Here is a 21,895-nt window from a genome sequence, read left to right on the forward strand (position 1 = left end):
GACTCTACCTTCTTCTTGATCAGCCTGGCCTTTGGGGATACCCACATAAACCATGACATTAGCTGCATCAGACACATCTAAATGGAGGTTTGTTGTGCCGTATTTTCTATCTTCTGGTGTTATTAAACCTGATGAAAAAGAAAAAGGAGTAGCAGATACATTAGTAAGACGAAACAAAGCCTTACGCCACTCTCAGCAGCATTATCTGATAAGACCAGACAACTTTTACTTTTATCAGCAAACTACTCTAGTACAGCAATATACTTTATACCCAGGACCTTGCCCCATCTTCTTTGTCTTCCCAAGTGATCAGTTCACAGGCACACACATCAATCATATCTATACCTAGCCTGTGTGATATACAAAAGCCATGCTTAAGTCCTGCTAGAAGAGGGTTTCTACAGCAGTTTAGAATAAAGCATTCTCAGAAACAGCCTCCTTTTCAGTCTAAAAGGCAGCTACTACAGTATTTACTAGCACAATCTTTTTACTGGCCGTGATCACATATAGTATTAAATGCCTTTTGAGTGACAGCAGATGAACTACCCGTGGAAAGAAGTACTCAAGAAGAGATTAAAAACTAAAAGATACAGCCCAAAAAGGAGAAGTAACAGAAGTGATACAGCCAGAAGCAGCAAAAACAACAAATACAGGTGGCCAGCTACAGGAAAGAGAGGCTGTGTATACACATGTGGAGCGAGTTGATTGGAAGACTGAAAATAAATATTATTGGCTTGAAACCACCTGGACAAAAACATTTAATAAAAATCATATAATGCTCTGGACATCACTAACAACTATGAGTGAGCCAATATTAGGTTTTCAGATCAATGGGATTAATCAAGAGTCTACAGCAGCATAACCGATTTAATTTACAGCAAGATTTAATTTGAACGTGTGGCCAATGTGACCTTTTGAGTAAAAAATTCCTTACCATACGCATTGTACATCTTAGGGCCCAAATCTGGTCGCACAAAGTAGTTGGGAAGTCGAGAGGCGAGGTTGAGCTTGCCACCTCTCCTAGTGTATTCTGGCAATGGAATATTTTTCATCAAATCATCAAACCTGAAGTAGTACAGCACAATTTAATGTTAGGAACTGATAAAAAAAGCATATTAAGTAGACCGCAAGAAAAGCTTTCTTCAGTCGAGAAACTGCGCTCCCTCCCCCAGGGGGTTTACTGGACACCACAAAAAGGAACAAAACAAACAAGACACAGGAATATAGCAAATAAATTTAACTGCTCTGGAGTAATGCTGTTTCCTTGTGTAATCATCTCAACTAGTAGCAAACAGAGTAAGTCAGAATACTTTAAAATGTTTGGCAAAAGAATAAGCTTCACCTGAACTTTAGATTTTAAAATTATTCAGGCTTTTAGGAAGCTTTCAAAGTTTAACCATTCACTAGCAATTTTAGGCACTCCCTTTACTTGGCAATAAATACAATGAACTACATAAAACTTTATCATAAATCTTGTTTAACATTTCTGGCTATATCGGGCATCTTTAAGAAAATGGTTCACATGTGACCAACTGCTTCTCAAAGCTGCAGCAGGTGTCAAAACCTAACAGCATTCCTACGTTCCATTATTTTGGGGGTGTACCCCACAAGTTATGAACAGTTTCTTTGTAAATTCATACCGAGAAGGCATCATATCTCTGAAGTCTTCTCCTGGAGGCCAGTCTTTAAGCTTCAACACCATTGGCTCTCCTTCTTCTGTTCTGAGGCGACCTATTGTTAAATATGAACAAGTCTTAGTTTTTAATAGTTGCACAACTCAAAATCCAAAGAATCAAGAAGAAATCCTCATCTTGGTTTAAAAATCATGTTCGTTCCGCAACTATTTGGTAGAACCAAAGACATACAAGTTCATCTGACACCACAGTTGGGTACAGCTGCCGTGACAAACGTGTTACAACAGATTTCACACCAGACAAGTGGCCTTTACCAGCTCCCCTGCCCAAGCACCTGCCTGAGCTAAACTGCAGGAATTGTTCTGTTTGACACTAGAGTAGCTGATGATAAAGCCAAATCTTTTCCAAGATCAAGTAACAGAAAAGAAAGGTGTACGCGAGCATTCCAGGTCCCACTCTCCCTGTCCCAAGTACCAAATTCCCCGAGCGAGTGAAGTAGAACTCCAAATGCCATGGCAAGTGTTAGTTCTTCTGGAAAAAGTCTGTTTTCACCTAGAAGTGAAAACAACGCCAAGCCTCATGCTCGCCTCCCCTAAACCCATTTTTATACAAAATAACTTTAGTTCCTTAGGAACAAAAAGCACCTGCAAGTTAAACCAGCAGAACCAATTACCTTGTGAGCACCAACACTACGCAGGCTCTTTTATGTTTTACTCAACTGGGCAAAAAAGCTGACAGGTGAACCTACTTGCTAGGAAAATCCCAAACTTCCTCAGGATGCGTCCCCAAAAGACTAAAGGCAGCCAAACGTACTCCTGAGGGAGAGCCCTCCACAGGGCTGACTGCTTCTATCCAGTCCACCAACCCGCACGCATGCATGGAGAGAACACACGGCGGACATGCTGTCCGGACAAAGAAAAAGCCTGGAAAGTCCTTTACGTTGCTTAAGGATGACAAATTCATGCTAGGACAAAGTTACTGCTGCTGAATATTTTACCTACTGGAACAAAAAAATCTCGCACTACTTACTTGAAATATCTTCAAATCCATCCCAGAAATCCCCTACAGTAGCTCCAGTGATGATTTCATTGGTCCTGCAGTTAACCAGATCTACTTCCTGTTGGCCAAACTCCTTCCTAAAGGACTCCGGTCTCCAGAGGTCTGCGTTTAATTTGTGATGCACTCCTGACACCATTACAGGCTACGAAGAGTAATATATTCAGAAGACTTACTAAATGGCAAAAATTCTAATTCCAAACAGAGTAATGTATAAAAGGTACCAAACATTTGAACACAGGCACACTACGAACACTGTATTTTCCAAAATAAGTGCTCAGCCTGCTGTACCAGAATTATGCCGTGCATTTGATCATTCTTTATTTCAAGCTATAAGGCAGCTTTTTATAGAGAGACGTAAGTTCAGCAGTGTTTAGAAACCGATTTCGAGTAGTAAAATACACATCCTTTTATCCAAGGACCTAACAGTATTCATGTGGTACATTTTATGAAGGTTTAGCATTACTTATCATTGAAGTTTGTACCTGCCCTACAGTTAAAATAGACATGAACTGAAAATGGAAAAAGCAGAAAAACCCAAATACCTGTCCCTGCTTCCAGCACTCCCTGAAGACATTCCAGTTACTTTCATTGTTGGGATCTTGAAGACATAGCAAGCGGTTATCGCATAGCCAGTAGTGAGGAGTATCAAAGCCCATTATCGTAGGCTTTATAGTCAGTCCTTGAGGTTTCTTAGGCAAGTCTGTAATGGTTCTGTTTTGCACCAGGGAAGCAAAAATGTCATCAAGGATTTTGGGTGTACTCTTGAGTCCATTATCTGTCTGATTTAAAAAAATAAAAAGGAGAAAGAACAAAAAAAAGTTGGTGCACTTTTCTGTTGCTTTGTCCTGCAGGCTTTAAAGATATTTGCCACTTTTAAAATTTCTCACTTGAGCCCACAGTTGTTCAGAGAAACAAAACTCTGCAGAACTTTCCCGTCTAGAAACTCATCATCATTAAATGCCAATGCCATTTCTGACACTTTGTCTACAGCATTCTGGCATAAGAAGGTCTGCTCTGATTTACATCTCAGCAACGCTGCAGAAAACCATGAAATGCAGCAGGGAACCAGAATTTGATATAAAGAACAGAAATGCGGTTTCATCAAGGAATTCTCAAGGCCAATATTTTACCCCACCATTTTGAAGTCCTATCTGTAAGAGCAAACAAAGCCCAGGAACATCTGAAGGAATAGTCTGCACACGAGATATGAGAAAGACAGTCACCCACCACAGAATGTTTTTCCCTCCATCCATAAGTTCTTTGACTGTTCTTTTTTGAGTCTAATGGACACGCCAATTCATGTGCCTGCTAGACCTCTGCTTTATCACTTGGTTCCCAATCCCTCACCAAGTGAGACTTGCTGATAGTACCACTGAGTTACTGCTCTAGAAAGCATTAACTGGAGCACTGCAACACAGACACTGCATTAAGCCCTTTTTCTCAAATAAAGACAGAATTCTACCTACTGTGACAAACGTCTGTGGTAGCTGTTCACAGGTTTGGAACAGTAGTCTAAGCCTAGCATCAACTCAGACTTGCAAAATGAGGTTTTTCATATACCTTTCCTCCAGAAGAGTTCAACAGATTCCGCAAGAAACCTGTGTTATTGTTGCTCACAGGTGTCAATATTGCACTGTTGAATGTCTGCAGGGCTGCAGCAGGCTTAGCTAGACTAGGGAGTGTCTGAAGAGGTTTATTTTCATTCTTTGAAATAGGTATGAGGAGTTTCTCTGAAACAAAGAAAGATCACATCTCAGAATGAGAGGTTAATCCTCTGAACCATGAGAAGTATATGCTTTCGCTTTATATGCTTGGGATTTTAAGACAAAAAGATACTCCTATATGCATGCACGTATATATGAACATATATATACACACACACTCTAAATAGTTAACAGGTGAAATACTCCTTTCACTTAACTTTCTTCAATATTCCAAAGTTTTTAAAATCACACATTGTAAAATACATACATTCTCAAACTAAGCTTTTAAGAATATTTGCATCAACGGGACATTAACCCAGTTTTCAAATAAGAACATGCTAACCCTGCCAGGTTTTACTCCAAGGCATTGCCACAGACCAGTTTTGCAGGACAGGCACTGAACACCCATCCCAGCAGGCAGATTATATAATTCTCAACACGAGATACTGCTGGTTTGATCTGTATTCTTCTGACAAAAAACCACAAAGAGTTTACTCTTCACTGGTTCTGCACATACCTTTGTTCTCTTTATTCACGTTTCCACTTGTTAGATTCGATAACCAGCTTAATGAAGGAGAAGTATTTACTGAAGCAGTTTGCTTACTTCCAATTGCTGACTTTAGAGGCGGATCGTGTGTAGTGACTTGTGGGCTCAGGACTAAACTGTTATGTTGAAGGCTGGTCCTCTCTCCAGGTACCAAATTCTGAAAAAAAAAGTGAGAACTTGATTAGACACAAACATGCTCTACTCAAAAGGGAAGCAAGCAGTAACACGTCCAAATTAATTCTTTCACTAAAAACTGGTTTGGCCCTTCAAAAAATATCTGATCGCCACAAGAGGTCAGCATTGCATCTCAGTATCAGCCAGAGATGATGATCCAACAGGATTCGGGATCTCCAGAGTTTAAGAGCAGGCAACAGAGCGATACCCGCTAAGACAAGCACAGAAAGCTGAGTCTCCCACATGCATTTTATGGGGCTGCTTTGGGAACCAAATGCAGTTTTAATAGCAGCGCTCTTGCAATTTTAGCAATAGCTGATGTTCAGACCAAGGCTAAGCTGGCGGTCTAGCTTGGTAGACTAAAATACATAGAGCTCCTAAATTTTATCCTAAGGCAGCTGCAAAAGTCCACTCACCTGCCAGGTCTAAAAACACCTGCATATGAGTGCAGCACCAGCCTGGCCAGCACAAACCAAGCACAGGACTACTGTACATCTCCCGTGCACCCGATTTATCTACTTGTTTGGAGATTGAAGGTAACAGACTAACCAGAACTACTGCTTTGGCCTGGGATTCCTGCATGACTGACTAAATTTCTCCTCTCTGCTCAAATACTTTCCAGTCAAGAAATTATTCTGCACCTCTGTCTGCCTATTGCTATGTTCTTTATTTCATCTTCTAATGATTGCTGATGCTTGTCAAGGATTTCAAACATTACATAATATAAAATGCTTCAAGCTTTAATAAGCTTATCCTCACACAACCACTGCAGTACCTAATTTTACAGAAAGAGAAGTATAGATAAATCTCAAGGCAGCGGTTTGTCCAGGGTCACAAAGGAAACTGAGAATCAGAAGACTGAAGCTAGGTCAGTCATAGGCTAACTTTTGAATCACGCAACCATCTTCCTCACTTTTAACACTTTCACGGTATTTTTCATCTCCTCTATTGATTACCAACACCAAAGTCAAGTTCAGCCTGCTTCTTAAACTTATTCTCAAAATAAGTTTATCTTAAATATGTTATGAATACACATAAAGTTAAAATTACTTAGTTCAGCTGGTTTCTTGCATGACACTGCAAAATTAAGCCATTAATTTGTGCTCTATTTTCAAAAGCAAAAAAATACTATATAGTTAAAAAAAAATTGCTTGTGGATAACGAGCAGCAAACTTTCTGCCAGGATTCCCAGAGACATCAGTGCTTCTCCATACTGCTCTAGCCCTCGCAATTTTATTCATGTTTAGTTCTTCTATGAATTCCAGGGCTCTTCCATCCTACTTCTTTTAGATGCCAGAGGTGTTACACCTCCAGGACCCAAGGGATAGCCTACACTTCACAACCATTTCCCCGTGTCTGTTCTTAAGACTCTTCTCTTAAGGAGGCTCTCAATCTAATCCTATTTTTGCTCTAAAAAATCCTCACTGAGGATTTTTCAAGGATAGGTCAGTTACTGAGGTGTCAGCATGTCAAAAGGGATGAGATCTTCCCCAAGACCTAAGAAAGAACTGAACCAGAAAGATGAATACTGAACGCAAATTTTGAACAAAAACCTACATGGCAGGGTTATCAGCAGGGGTCAGGACTGTCATACCTACAAAGTCAATTATCATTGGCTTCAAATACAGGTAGTAGATGAGGCAAACCCATACTACACAGACATAGCGTGAGACAGTAGCAATACCTGTTTTGAATCCTCCTTTAGAGTTGGCTTTGATAGTGCCTTGAACTGCTTATTTGCACAAGGACAATTTGCCTTTATTCCCCATTTTGTTCTTATGGAGTGAACGATATCACCAACATCATAGAGAGCTGAAGGACAAGAGTCATTAGTGAGCTCACATGTAATTAGAGCATCCAACACTCAATAACACTTTAAGAAACTGATGCTGTGCAGGTGAACAATAGTACACAGACACAGTTCATCATTAAATAATGCTACCTCTTTGTAAAGGTCAAAGATAAATAGTACTAAGTACACAGGCCATTCCAGTCTTTGGACAATAAATACTAAGCTTTTACTAACTTTATACTAAAAATAATCCCTCACTTGCTACAATATCAACAACATACAAAAGACAGCAAGTCTACAGCATTTTTTTATCACAATCAAATATTCAAAATACCTTTCCCAGGAATTATTTGTGTAGGCATTAGATTCTCTGGTTCATGTACCTGCCCCTTCACACATTTAAACCAGGAGAAAGTATCCGAGTCATCATCTGTAAAACAAAACCATTCAGTTGTTTTATTAGTGCATTTTTCATCCTCCTCCAGAAAGCTCCACATTTTAGTACTATCGATAGACCAAACCACAGCTCTACAACATGTTGTTTTTGTTGGGAAGGCTTACTGTCTTGTGGCTTAAGGTTGTTATTGACTACCAAGTTCAAAATACAGGTTTTCTTTCCCCGTCCCTGCTTTGTTTAAAGTACTAATATGCGTTCTCACCTTCATGTAAGCTTTTTTTCTTCATCCTGTAACAATCCACACACACGCCAAAGCCACACTTCGAGCAGACCCAATGAAGGTTGAAGATTGTGGTGTCACAGACATCGCACATTTCTCGAACTCCACGAACTGCACGCTTCCAGGCTACCTGTCCTGTGGTGATTGACAGATTAGTCGAAGTGTTAGTTTAAACAAAACAAAAAATCTGCATGTTAAGTATAGCTACATTAAAACACTTTAGTGATAAAAGACTCAGACTTGTTTTTGCACTGGAACTCCAAAACAAAGCCTTTGCTGTTAGAGATTCAGAAAACTAGGCCCAGAACAGAGTCTAAGCAGTCAAGGCCATTTTGCCTTCTCCTGTGCAGCACCAACAACATATCAGGAGTAACAGATATATTCACCCAGGTTAAGATGCACACTGCTGACATTCTCCTAAGTGGAAATTCCACAGCTACCCTAGAAAAAAGTTACTACTAGGAAGCTGACTTTAATGTCTAGCTTGCCACAACCAGCTTGTCCTTGTTCTCTATTCAATAGTATAATGGGCAAGTAGTCCTATTCCTTTTAGTAGGTTTTCTATGTGCTTGTAGGTGTGTATCACACCTCAGAATCAAGAGTTGTTTCTCTCTGAAGAGCTAAACGCTGCTGTTCAGGTTTCTTATGTACCCATTATATTCCACCTTTCCTCACCCCAAGTCACTCCCTTCAGTTCACTCAAAACATCCCAAACACTGACAGTATCTTCCCCCAAAATCACAAGCCCTTCCAGGGCTGCATTATGTACAGATTATTTTAACCTGATCTTTGTTTCATTATGTCACCAGCTAGAAAACTAGACTAGACAAAAAGCACACATCTGCCACCTCCTACCTCCTTCCACACTTGTAACTTCTCTGAAACTTCTGCCTACAACATTTCTTAATTTTAAAAGCAAGTTATGGGAGACCGTGTCCTAACATACGCTAAAAAAGCCACACTAGGATCCAGGACATCTGTTGCTTTTCTTCTGTGAAATGCCCATTAACTATGTATGGAACAAAACCAGAATAGCTTGGCACAAATTGTTCTTAAGTAGGTAAAAACTGTTTGACTACTTGCTTCAAAATTCTTCCAAGAGTCAGAGGTCTAAATATCACCAGCTCCCTTCTCCGCCTTTTAGAAACATGCACTACATTAACCATTTTCTAGGCCAATCCTCCAATCTCCCCAAAACAGGATGAAGGGTTTTTTTGTTATCTTTTGCCTGTCATTTCTATTTCAGTTTTCTGATTTTGTCCTTTTCCACTCCTCCTGTTCTTTTGTTTCGTCTCTATAGGTTGACCCTGTCTCCTCTTTCCATAGGTCTCCTTTTGGCACTTGGTGGCCAAGGAGCAACATGACCTATTAAGCTGTTCTTTCTACACTGGTCAAACTTTTACTGCTTGGAGACAATTCCATTTGTGGTTTTCTACTAATCCTTTAAGGAACCCTCCTTAAGGAAGCTCTCCCAAATAATCTTTTCCCCTCACACTTGTTTGTCTTGTGGCCCTGCCTATCAGTCTGGTAACTCACTGGTAAGAGAGAGGAGGACTGACCCCAAGACATACTGTGCAATGCAAAAATATTCAAACATAAATAATCCCCTAAAAATAGTATCTGAACAAAGTATTTTGACATTTTGGAAAAAGGTCAGTTTAATCAGAGAATTTTTCATAAAAAAGTATCATTTCAACCAAACACCATCAAGAAAAGTTTACCATAATTTTAAATCAGGGTGACAAAAGAAACTACCTTTTTCCTGTGCCAACCAAGCAAGCACCCTTCCACTGAACTGTTCAAAGAATGAATATTTACACTATAAATTACTTCTTTCCTACCCAGGGCATTAAAAATATCCTCCATTTTAATGAAATTGAGTTCCCTTACTCTCACCAGCCAGGGCAATAAACAATCAGAGGAATTAGTGACATTTTGCTCCTTGCAAACCAACACCACAACTCAAATGCGTCCATTCGTTTTTAAGCAGAGGATGTTTCTGGTAGGTATGGCAACAGATTCATCCTCTACTATTAACAAACACCACACCTCCCATTTTTTTCCATTACTTCCACCCAAAATTTCATCCTTCTGAAAGTGTTTCAGTAATTCCAGTCTGTACCTCTCACTCTGGCTATTGATACTTTGGCTCCACAAGCCTGAATATGTTCCAGTTCCAGTGAAGAGTAGAGCTTGCAGATTCCAAGTAGCACAGGGTAAGACCTCACATCAAGCATTTCTGAAATATCTCAAGTCCTCCCTCCCCTTCTGAAGGGCACTCAAGCCAGTTCAGTTTTTTCTTCTATTCAAAAGCTTGGAGTGACTGGTAAACTGATATATAATCCTTATATAATGTCAATACTACCCAAATGCAGAAGACAGTCTTCTAACCTGTACTACATCTCAGTCATGTAGTTATAATCCAAAAAACAAACACAGTTTTAAGAGTTAATCTACCCTGAGAAGTGATTATGCAAGACCACAACCTTCCCCATTTGTCTGCTCATGTTTGCTACGAAGAGGTTCTGATGCAGCCGAACACCTGTGTTCAAGGGTGCAAGGTTTGCCCTGCCTGCACTGGCAAAGCTCTACAGTCAATTACCCCATCAACAGCACCTCTCTGGTCTATTCCCAGGGCTGTACAGATCACCACCTCAAACAGTCCTACTGCAAGACTTCAGGTGGAGAGGAAAAAAAACCCACATATTTACTGACTTGACTGCCAGCATTAGGTCCATTATGCAAGAACAACAGAATAGGACCAAAACAATCTAACAGAACCTGTGCAGTCAACATGAAAGCTTTATTTCATTTACATGCTAAGAATAGCTTGCTGTCAGCTGCCCACTGGGTGTTTTTTGTTTGTTGGTATGGTGTTTTGTAGGTTTTGGTTTCTTTTTTTTTTTACACTTTTTTTGTAACAGAATTACACTCTCTGCAACCGGAAAAGTAATTTGATAAATTGAGAAAAGTTTTCTGACATAAACAAGGGTAGAATTACTTTTCCCTTTCCCCCTCCCTACGAACAAAGAGTTGTTGACACTAGGTCACACTGGATCTTAACCACTACCTCTCCCTGAGAGGGAAACACTGAAGTCTGACGTTTCCAAATGCATGCAATGTATTTTCACACAGGTCAGACACTAGGTTCACATACAGCTATTAAAATACAGATTATTTTAATACAAATTTATCTTACTGTGTGGTTCAATCGTAGACATAACTTCCTTTTCAGATATCACTAGCTGACAAAAGTGATCTCCAATGTTGGCTAGGATATACTTTGCTGTGTCAAGATCTAGACCCACAACATTTTTTGATAAAGGTAGCCATAAGCTAATAGCCTCAGGGTCATATTTATTTGGAGTTAAGAAGCCTTCCTCACGCAGTATTCCATGCTTATTAAACTGCAACCTGCAGAAAGAGGGGGGAAAAGGAGAAAATTCCATCATCTCAAATGTTCTATTAGTTTATATTCATTCCAGTGAGTCAATGCCTGACCTGTTAACATGTATGCTGTATGTCAATGAGTTTAAGAGTTAATGGTTGCAACAGACATGGGTGAACATACTTGTCTTAGGATGAAGCATGCTTCATGTACTGCTTTTAGAGAAAAAGACTCAAAACATCAGGTTTTTTGTAGTAAGGTAGATTTCCTAAAGGTTTCTTTGTAAATCCACACAAAGATCAAGTCAGGTTAACATCATTTTAAAAATGCATCGGCATTAAGGAACACATCTAGAAGAAGTAACAAGAATTTAATCTAGAACTATGTACAACTCAAGAGACATCAGAACACCTTAAAAATACAATATATTTCAGTAACAATCAGCTGCCAAAAAAATCCAGCAAAATTTAAGTAAGATATTCTTGAGTGATTCTGACTAGGTGGGAAGAACATCATCTGTATTGTTAGTAGTTTATGGTTTTTATTTAGTAAAGAGCGCTGCTCATGTTTTCAGGAAACTTTTTACTAAATGCTGTAGAGGGAAGTTGACTTCTGGTGACAACATGTGCTCACTGTACTGCTCAGTGTGGCAAGCAAATACGCGCTGGTAACTGGCACCACCAGACAAATGCCATATTCAGACTTTGCAGATTTCTTATTCAATAAAGAGAGACAGTTCCATCAGCTTCAGGTTCTACACTGAAGGATTCAACTGCTTTGAACTGCACTGCAAGTCTGGATTTTTACCCTAAGATGATGATTAGCACAGTCTGCCACTACTCTGGTATCACACATTTTTGAACATTTCAATTAATGTCAAATTATCCCAAGATTTTCTATAGTAAAATCTCTGATCCGAGGTTAAATAACAGATTAGTAACACATCTGTTTTTTAAACATTTAGCTACAAAATGTGCAAGACGGACAGTGTTGTGGTAGTTGAAGAATAAACCTCAAGAAACAAATGAAAGTGGAAAGTATTTTTTCATTTTCTTTGTAACCTTTCCTCTTTCAGTTTTCTCTCTTCAAAAGGTTCTCAGCCCTATAGCTTCTTTTTATTCTACCTAGAGACTCAAAAGGAAGTAATTCCTCTGAAAATCAAAAGCAAAACTGAGACTAAGTAAGCTTCCCATCTCCCTTGCAGTAACTAGTATTTTTGCTTTTCCTCTCTAATATCACAAGCATTACTTTCCATAAAGCACAGTCCGTGCTTAAATGGGCGTGGGGGGAAATAAAAAAAACAGCACACAACAACATCTGGCTGTGAGATCAAATAGTTCATGGGGAAAAAAGTTTATACAACTTGAAAACAAAGGAAATGACATGTTAAATACCAGCCAGGCACTGCAGTTTGTCAACATCCATTCTGAGCTTACAGATAGGCTTCAAGTAACAGTTTAGCACTCTTTCAGAAAGGGTTCCTCATAGATTCTTAAGAGCTAAAGAAATAAAACATCACAAGACCTTGAGCATCAGGCTGTGGGGGCTGGAGGGCAGGGGTGCATATAATGGATCTGAAGCTGCAAATCGGGTTTGGAAAACCACCACTCCAGTCATCACGTTTTCCCTAAAGTGGCCTTGCTGACCCTCCCCATCTGCCCTCCTGAAACCCAGCACATGTAGTGATTCAAAGTTTCTACAGCAAGCTTAAAGAAGCAGCACAAACTCTCAAATATAAAGTCAAACAAAGAATGAAGCAGCACACTGTAAAATTATTTTGCCCATCGCTATTCCATGACTCCAGCTGAAAGCCCCTGGCCACTTACTGCAACTCATCCACAGCTGTGGATGTGTCCAACATTCCATATGCCCAACCACTAAGCTCTGGGGGACGTGCACGGAACCTGCCCCCTCACTGCTACCTCCAGTACTGAGCTATAGCACTCAAAACAAACTCATGTTATCCCATTGGCACTCAGCCTAGAATCACAAAATGAAGGGCTCAAACTCCTGCCAAAATATTTTCTACCCAAATTAAGCAGTTAAAACATTTCTAAGGGCTAAAAAAACCCCACAGTCAACCTCTCATTAATGAGGTGTATTAGCCTTATAACTTTGCAGCTACACACTGACATCCAACAGTTTTGAACCAGAGACTTAAGTGAGACCACTTTGAACAAATAACTTTTTTCCTCTCTCCTGGAAGATGAAGATCCATGTCATAGCTAACAGCGAGCACTCAACAGCACCCTTTTCAGAAAAGGAAAAAGGGTCGTAAGTCCAACTCAGACATGGGGCATGTTATTCACATTTTAAGAATACCAAGGTCTACACAGAGTCAAAGTCATTCTTACCTTCTAAAGTGAAAGAATCGACAAAAGACAGTGGAGTCTCTTTGCTCTTTGTTCTTCCGGTAACTGTCCAAACGGCATTCCCTGCATTTATGCAAGTGAGGTGCGATGTTATTGCAGGAACCATCCTGTACAAAAGCTTCTCCACTTTGCTGCAGCTTCTTCACTTTAGAAGCATCTGCTAAAATTGACTTGCGAACAATTACTGCAGGGAAGAGTAGCATAGATTAGACAAGCTTCAGTTTCTTGGTAAAGGTGCAAGTGGATGTATTTTATTGAAAGATCCATGTCAACTTTTCTTAAGTCTCACATTACATTGAAACAAAGTTATGCTAAAATATTTGCAGTTGGCAGAAACCTCTTTTCAAGTCTAGAAATTTTCTCAAGGTACAGTGCCACTGGAGCCATAGTCTGCGGCCCCAAGTTTAACAGCTCCTTTTGATCCTCTACAGAGGAATATTTTGAAAGAGCACCTGCTTTTAGCGAAAGCCCTTTAGCCATCAGGGCTGGGGCACCAAGTAGTCCAGAGCACTAACTGACCACACATCACAAGTAAGACAGAAGTACAACCTGGCCATTTCTCATTGCTGTTTTCACCCTTCACGATGCAACGGCTTTCAGCATCTTACTGTAACAGATGCCAGATGCATCTCTCTCCCTCCCACACTGCAGGTGAGGCCTAGCAGGGTGCAACAGTGACTGCTTGGCTGGCCACATACCCGTGTTAATCACAGAATAGCACGTAGTAACTCAAGACCAAGCAACATGAGGTTGGAAAGAAAGAAGAGGTGGGTATGTAGGGAGATTCCCAGAACCCTGAACAATCAGCCTGACGCGCAGCACAATACATGACATCAGGAGTCCAGTTCCTTAAACAACTACAGCCTTTCCCATTCTGACCCATGTGGAAAACCTGAGCTCACCAAGAACTGGGCCACAGAAAACAAACGAGGTGGGTTGTTTTGGGGCTGGGTAGGTTTTGATTCTTTTTTGTTGTTGTTGTTGGGTGAGCTGTTTGTTAAATGAAAGCTCCTCTTGAACAAAGCTTTATTGGGAACACCTTCCATCTCTCACCATGCTTACAAAATTTAGGACCATTGCTAAAAAAAATAGTGTCATGCCATCAGCATTTGCATTCCAAACAGGACCTTGTTTTTGTAACCTGTTCTGCCATTCTGTTCTTGCACACATTTTGTAACAGTGTATTTCTAGAAATTAATGATTCGTCCTTTTCCTTTATCAGGAACAGATGTTATTCTCAAGTATGGAATTCCCTTTGTAAAAGGGCTCACAAATAACTCGAATTCCGGATTCACCCACACAATTTAAATTACTGATTTTACATATGTTAAAGGATCTACTTGTATGTACTTACACAGAAGCTACAAGGACTTTCAAGTGACAGGAAGTTTTAAAAATACTTACTATTATCCTGGGCCTTGGCACTTCCAGTCCAAAAGCTTTCATTTTCATTTCTATCATAGAGAATCTCATTTGAATTTCTTCTAATAAAAAATTCCATGTCTATAAGTTCATCAGTCTTATTTCCTTTGTGGCTGTTCTGGCTATTGCAATTGCTTTGTGATTTAACTCCAGACTCGGCAAAAGAGAGAAGATGAGCATCTGAGGTCGAGGGTCTACAATCTAAAGTCCTCTGTAGTTCAAGAGTGCTACTGACTCTGGGTATTGCTATGGAAGCGTTAAGGTGTTGCAACTGTTTTACAGAAGTGCACTCTTTTGGAAAGTTTGTTGTGGGCTTCATAAGAGATTCATTTGCATTTTTCAGGTTGGTTCCTTTTTCATTAGCTGAATCAGTCACAGATGAAGATCTTGAGGTTGTCAAAGAGGTATATTTACCATTTTGATCATTAAGATTTTGTGTTTGTTCTTTAGATATAAACCCCACTTTAGGAAAGGCCGTCAGATCTTCCTTCAATGGCTTAATTCCAGTATTAAGACAAGAAGGATGAGTTTCCGGTAAGCTTCGTCTACATGTGCTGCAACACACAACATGCAATAATTAGGCAAAGAAAAAACTGCCTAATAAATCAGGGCATCAGCTGCGCCGTCTAGTCACATTTAAAGCTTGGAAGAAGAAATCTAATCATTTACTGCAAATTCTGATGTTCCAAGATTTTAAATTTTGTGAGGTTAAATAGGTTTGTGGTTTTGAGGGTTTTTTTTTGTTTTGGGTTTTTTTTGGGTTGGTTGGGGTTTTTGTGTGGTTTTTTTTGTTTTTGATTTCTTTTTAAGATTTGGACAGAACGATAAAGCTGTACACACACGTAGGCACACACAAATTTAGGTATGGCAGCTACTCCACTACCTTCTTTCACAATTAAACAGGTACTTTCATTTTCTCCATGCAACAGCTGTATAACAAAATGCATTTCATTTGCATGTCTCAGAGGATTCTAATCCTCAAGAAACTTCTGGCTGGCAATACAAGTGCAGTAAGGAGGTAGTAAAACCGCTCCCACACAAAAAGCTGAAAAGTCACCTTTTCCATATTTATCTTGGGATAAAAACCACAAAATTAACGGTAAAAACCTATACTACTTCTTTTAAAGCTAAAACAAAATTTGAGTTTTCTTGTCACATTATTTCTACCATGTATGTTCATTTTTGTGACAGAATTGGGGACACAAGCACAATATGCTAACGTTCAAATTAAGCAAGTTAGGAAGGAGCTATGATTACACTCAGGAAAACAAGGTACTTGGTACAATACAGTCCCCATCCTTGCTGTGGTCAGATAATTGACTAAAACATACCCATCCTCTCAAGCCCCTGACTGCCTTTCCTCCTGTCACAGCTGATGCAGAAGTTTGTATGTTGGAGACATTTATCTGACTAAAAAAATACACTGACAACATGACTTCTAAAGCTAGATTTATACTGAAAATGCAGTATAAGTCAAATTTGCTCAAGGAAAGGTTGGAGTGGGAAACTCTGTACTGGAAGGTTTATACCCAACTGGACATTTTCTAGCCTCCTAAAGGTAAACAAAGTCTAAAGCCACTAGTGTTCAACAGAAACATAAATAACTACCAGTACTTGATGTAGAAGTTAGTGTACTGGACACCTGCCTGAATGTGTTTGTTTTTCTTGGGGGCAGGGGAGGAATGCATTTGACCAGAAGTAGGCACCACACCTATGTATAACTGATCAGCTTGCAGATGGGTACAAGGAAGCAGTGGCATTGTGACACTGAAAGGCAACTACCTCAAAGACATGGTTGGCAACATGCTTTCGCAGCCCAGAAGGCCAACCGTATCCTGGGCAGCATGAAAAGAAGTGTGGCCAGCAGATCAAGGGAGGTGATTCTGCCCCTCTGCTCCACTCTGGTGAGATCCCACCTGCAGCGCTGTGTCCAGCTCTGGGGCCCTCAGCACAAGACAGACATGGAACTGTTGGAGCAGGTCCAGAGGAGGGCACAGAAGAGATCCAAGGGATGGAACAGCTCTGCTGTGAGGACAGGCTGAGAGAGTTGGGGTTGTTCAGCCTGGAGAAAAGAAGGCTGTGGGGAGACCTTATTGTGGCCTTTCAGTACTTAAAGGAGGCTTATAAGAAAGATGGAGAAAGCTTCTTCGTGGGGCCTGTTACAACAGGACGTGGGATAATGGCTTTAAACTAAAAGCAGGCAGATTCAGACTAAATATAAGGAAGAGAGGTGGTATATGCCCCATCCCTGGAGACATCCAAGGTCAGGCTGGACAGGGCTCTGAGCAGCCTGATCTAGCTGAAGATGACCCAGCTCACTGCAGGAGAGTTGGGCTAGATGACCCTTAGAGGACCGTTCCAACCCAAACCATTCTATGCTTCTATAAAAAAGAAAAATATGGCACAAGCAAGCACATAATGTACCCAGGACAATTAAGTCTAACACTTTTCTATGCCAATACTACAGAAGACTAGTTACTACAGTTCTTTAAAATGACCTCTTAGTTTTGCTAAGAACTGGAATTATTTTTGGAGGAGAAGTCTGCATGAGCATAAACTGATTCCTTACCCCTGAGGAGTTTCTGCACCGAGATCGGGTGGTGAGTTCGCTGGCAGGGGCAGGCCTTGATGCCTTTGGTCTTTATTAGCAGGAGTACATCCTAGCAATGCTTCACCCAACACTGTTGGTACTGACTGCACATGTCCCTGACCGGGAGAAACCTGTAAGGGAGATTTTAACAGTTAGGAAAATTCAGGATAACAGAAATATTGCTTTGCAGGGTTCAGCTTAAAAAGAAAAATATTTTTCTTTTTACATCCTTCCCACCATGTCTAATAAAGCTCATTGAAGACAATTCCTCACTCAGTCCATAAGATGGAAAGACCTTAGAGCACCCTTTTAAACCTCATAGGTTCTGTGAAACACTGTTCCTGTTAATTTTCCTGATTAACAACAAATTTTGGTGGGGGAAGGAAGGTGTATTAAGAGGTGGAAATGAAGATAGAAAGCTCTGCTCTTCATAACTGCCAGTGCAATGGTCATTCTGAAATAACTGCAGTAATCAGAATTCAGAAATAGCTTTCAGAGCTCACCTGAAAATCTTGGAGAAAATTAAAACTCTGAAGTTAGTCTGACAACATTACTAAAGCCTATATGTGAACTTCCCTGCAGCAAAAGAGTCTTTGTACCGGGCTTCTAGAAAGTGTTAGGTAAAGAAATCCTGTGCTGATTGAATCACCAGCCTTACAAATCTACAATTCTTTTAGGAATACAACAGGCCTATCAAGTTAGCAACCATCTTTAAAAACAGTAATTTTCTGTGGGGCTCCTTCCTCAGCTATAACATCCATATTCCACTCCCACATGCTCAGCTTCCTGCTGGAAGTTACACTACAGACTCGTTATCACCAACTCCAAAATATTTCCTTTCTGCTTTGGTGTAACACAGCTGTCAGGCATTGAGTCAAGCTCTCAAAAACCCACCAGAATTAATTAACTCCATATTAGAAAAATCAGAGTACTATCTCATACCAAGTAAAACAAAAAAATCTGGCTTCAGCTTATCACTCCCATATATTCACATCCATCAAAATCAGAGGAACAGAGCTTTCCAGTTTTCCATATTAGAAAGTACACTTGCTTATAACCATTTTGAGAAAACAGATGCAAGACTTCCTAAAGAGTACAAGAGTGATAAAGGATCCAGTCCTTCAAAGGAAGGCAGACTAAAAAGATACATAAACAACTTCACTACTTTAAGGAAAAACTATAGTAAAACAAGCTGTGAATTCAGATCATAACTCTTCTGCAGAAGATTTGGAATATGAAATAAAGACCAGCTTTGTATGTATCAAGCAGGCAGCTCAATGGCTGAATATACAGAAAGCCAGAGACTGGCAAACTGAGCACCCAAAAGATGCTAAAGGTACTCAAGCACGCTGTAGAAATAACAGAAGCAGAGGATGACTCCAAAGCACTAGCTCCTTCATGCTGATCTGCTGCATGCTCTTCCTCAGCAGTAAATACAAGATAGATCACTCTTCATTGAGGAATCTTATCCTGGACTTGCTACCTCATGCCATGTCTTCGTGAAGCTATTAAATATTTCTAATGACAATATCCAGTCATTAGTCAGATCTACAGTTGACTCAACACAGGACTGACTGCACAGAAGCCAAGGAAAAAAAACCCCAAAGCAAACCCCAACCCTCACACCCCACCCCCAACTCCAGGGCTTCCAGAAGGTTGCTCCTGCCTAAAAATGCAATCTTTGATCTGAAACACTGGGGCAGAATTATAGGGCAAGTTTGAAGTACTGTTCTTTAAACAAGCCATTATTTTTCATTTGCATCTCTAAAGTTAGCCAGCCCATCTTTTGGCCTTCAGGATGGTTTTCTTAGATCTTAGTGATACTTGGCATGTCACTCATAAAAGAAATGTAGACATGGAAGTACTAGAAAAGTAGTCATATTCCCTTTTTGTACTGAAGCGATGTTCTTCCAGGCTGCTGCTTGTCTAGCCTGAGTTCTCAAAGCATGCAAGCGTAGCTGAAGGCTTTGGGTTTAAGTACAAAACATTTCAAGAACAAACGTGAAAAGCAAAGGTTAAAAACTTGAGAACCGCTTTGCATTTTCTCCCACTACTGAATACATGACCAGGCAGGCTAACTCCTAAGTAGGAGCGGGCAAAAAAGCACAGTTAAAAAACCTTCAAGGTTCAGTAACTTTCTCAGATTATCACAAGGTAGGATGCTTTACCCATGCCTAGACAAGTTCCAAAGAACTCAACACACCCTCCCAGGTATTACATTTATTATTCCACTTTCCCATCTAATCTTTATTCAAGACTGTTCTGAGAAATGACATAATATTATATAACAGTCATATGTAACATAGTAAGACATTACCTCAGGAGAAGATTTTGTGTGTTTAGCATTAACACTTCCACCATTCTCAGATGACTTCCTTTTCATGCCCCCAATTCTTTTAGACTTATCTGGAAGAGAAAGTGATTGAAATCAGTCTATTTATCACAAATATGCTACTTAGTGTTTGAAGGACAAACAAATAGGTCTTACCACATTTTCCGTTGTTGTCATATATGATTTCAACGTGAATTAACTCTGGATCAAGAGTTTTTAAAGCTGGAATCTTGGATATGAGAGAGACACAGAAGCAGCCATTTAGAGAGGTGAAAGTTACTGTTTGTATGTATTTATCTTAGATGTGTGGTAGAAACTTCTAGGTTGTCTGAACACCATGCTCAATTTAACAAGACATGAAAACACAGATAAACAGATGCTTCAGAGCACTGTCTCCACAGCACAGAAAATAGAGAAATGAGGATCGTACATTTGCCTCACTCTTCAAAAAAATTCCAGGTCTTCCTCATTTTGCTTAGGCAGCCATTTGTTATTTGATAGTTCTACCAGCAGCATATAGAAACACTTTGGGGTAAAAGATTATTCTGCACTACACTGATCCCCCTTTTTTTAAGTTTATGACAGTAAGGACAGAATTAAAAATAGTGTTGGTGGGGATATAAATACAAGTTCTCACTTATTCCCCATCCCCGACTGTACACCCACAATAACTGGTTCTTACCTCCTGGCAGTTGACTTCTAGAGTTCTTGTAGCTGGATTACCATTGACAACAACTGCTGTGAACCACTGAGTAGATGGATCCAGGCTATAAATCCTGATTTTTGAACCAATGATATTTTTTCCACCTTAAAAATTAAAAAAACCACACCAAACCCAGAAAAGGGAGCTTTAGAAAAAGGGAGTATTAAGATCATTATAGCCACTGACATGAATTTGCTGATAGTACTGCATGTAAGATACAAGCAAGCAGAACAAACTGAGGACCTTGACACAACTGCCACATAGCTTGGGGAGGTAGGAGGGAGAACATCACAAAACTGTGTTCCAGCTACCTCCTTCCTAGAATAGCTCCGTGTGGTTTTCTGGAGATTAAGACATGCAGCAGAGGCCAGACTGACCTCCAGATTTCAGAGAGCGAGGCAGATCAGTGGACACGGAAATGAAGATTCAATGATTAGATGTGAATTTTTCCACTTTACAGTACTGGAAGCGTCAACTCTAAGTTGCAATTTTTACCTTTCCATAAGAGTAAGACATTTCTTACATATGCAAGCATATGACTACAAATATGCTTGTACGAACCTAGTAATTAAGATTTTGAAGCTGGCAAATCTAAAAGTAACCATTTTAACTTGACTAAAAAAGTAGTCTATAACACTTTGGAAGGTTTTATAAACAAGCAGCAGACTGAAAAAAAGTCAAGCTACTTGAAACAATAAATAACTCCAAATAATTTCAGTGATAATTGCTACAAATTTGATACCTTTTTCAGAAGTGCCAGGCCATCATGTGTGCCTAATTATGTACTCACTCTTAAAAGGAAATACTTGAAACTTAAATCTCTATAATCCTTCACATTTTGCATTCACTGCTGTGAAAGAAAGTGGAATCAGTATTTTAAAAAGCTTTTATCCCTAAAACAGATCACTGCAATTTACACCATCACTGCAAAGGTTTCCCTTTTGCCTTGAGTATTTCTTGCCAGAGCTTTCCACCACAGAGTGTGCTTGTACCTTGTACCAAGCGAGTTTCATCTAGGTGTTTCTTAACCAAAGCCTGAATTTCTTCATTAACATTTTGATCATCCTTAAGAGGAAGCCTGGAACTGTCCACATCCTATTTAGGAAAAAAAATATAGAAGTTGGTATTAAGGACAATGCTTTTAACAAAACCCCATAATATTGAGAAACAAGAAAGCAGCAATTCATACAAGTTCAAAAAGTTTCTCATTAGTCTGTAGTCCTTCAGCTCTGATGATATTGTATTTATTGAGGCAGGTATCATTTCCTTGCCACTAATCGGGACTGACCACCTGCAAGCCAGACTGAAGTGAGCTCTCCAAGTCCATTTTTATATTGTTCTGAAAACAATCTGGCTTTGTTTTACTACATTGCTAATGAGCACTAGGTTTAACTGAGCCATCCATTTTTTAATTTAGGATTTTAAGTTTGCAGAAGCAGCAACTTATAAGTAGTCCTGAGCAGACATAAATGCAAATATTTTAAGTCTTATGTCTCTATTTA

General features: G+C 39.7%; 1 protein-coding gene across 5 annotated transcripts in view; it reads right to left on the minus strand.

Annotated features, from left to right (window-relative positions):
• Positions 1-21,895, minus strand: part of KDM3A (lysine demethylase 3A) — a 32,222-nt gene that overhangs the window by 3,302 nt on the left and 7,025 nt on the right. For 4 of the 5 annotated variants that reach the window (XM_064448898.1, XM_064448897.1, XM_064448896.1 and 1 more), the window contains 18 exons: positions 21,386-21,488; positions 20,373-20,497; positions 19,847-19,919; positions 19,676-19,764; positions 17,338-17,489; positions 14,751-15,322; positions 13,329-13,530; positions 10,786-11,000; positions 7,569-7,721; positions 7,244-7,339; positions 6,802-6,929; positions 4,914-5,100; positions 4,254-4,423; positions 3,236-3,472; positions 2,664-2,835; positions 1,641-1,731; positions 935-1,065; positions 9-128 (listed from right to left, as the gene is read on the minus strand). In XM_064448898.1, the coding sequence (XP_064304968.1) occupies positions 9-128; positions 935-1,065; positions 1,641-1,731; positions 2,664-2,835; positions 3,236-3,472; positions 4,254-4,423; positions 4,914-5,100; positions 6,802-6,929; positions 7,244-7,339; positions 7,569-7,721; positions 10,786-11,000; positions 13,329-13,530; positions 14,751-15,322; positions 17,338-17,489; positions 19,676-19,764; positions 19,847-19,919; positions 20,373-20,497; positions 21,386-21,488 (3,016 nt within the window). The remainder of the gene's footprint in view (positions 1-8; positions 129-934; positions 1,066-1,640; positions 1,732-2,663; positions 2,836-3,235; positions 3,473-4,253; positions 4,424-4,913; positions 5,101-6,801; positions 6,930-7,243; positions 7,340-7,568; positions 7,722-10,785; positions 11,001-13,328; positions 13,531-14,750; positions 15,323-17,337; positions 17,490-19,675; positions 19,765-19,846; positions 19,920-20,372; positions 20,498-21,385; positions 21,489-21,895) is intronic. The other variant, XM_064448899.1, reaches the window with a different exon arrangement.

Source organism: Phalacrocorax carbo, chromosome 4, assembly GCF_963921805.1.
Source record: "Phalacrocorax carbo chromosome 4, bPhaCar2.1, whole genome shotgun sequence".
NCBI classification, from domain to species: domain Eukaryota; kingdom Metazoa; phylum Chordata; class Aves; order Suliformes; family Phalacrocoracidae; genus Phalacrocorax; species Phalacrocorax carbo.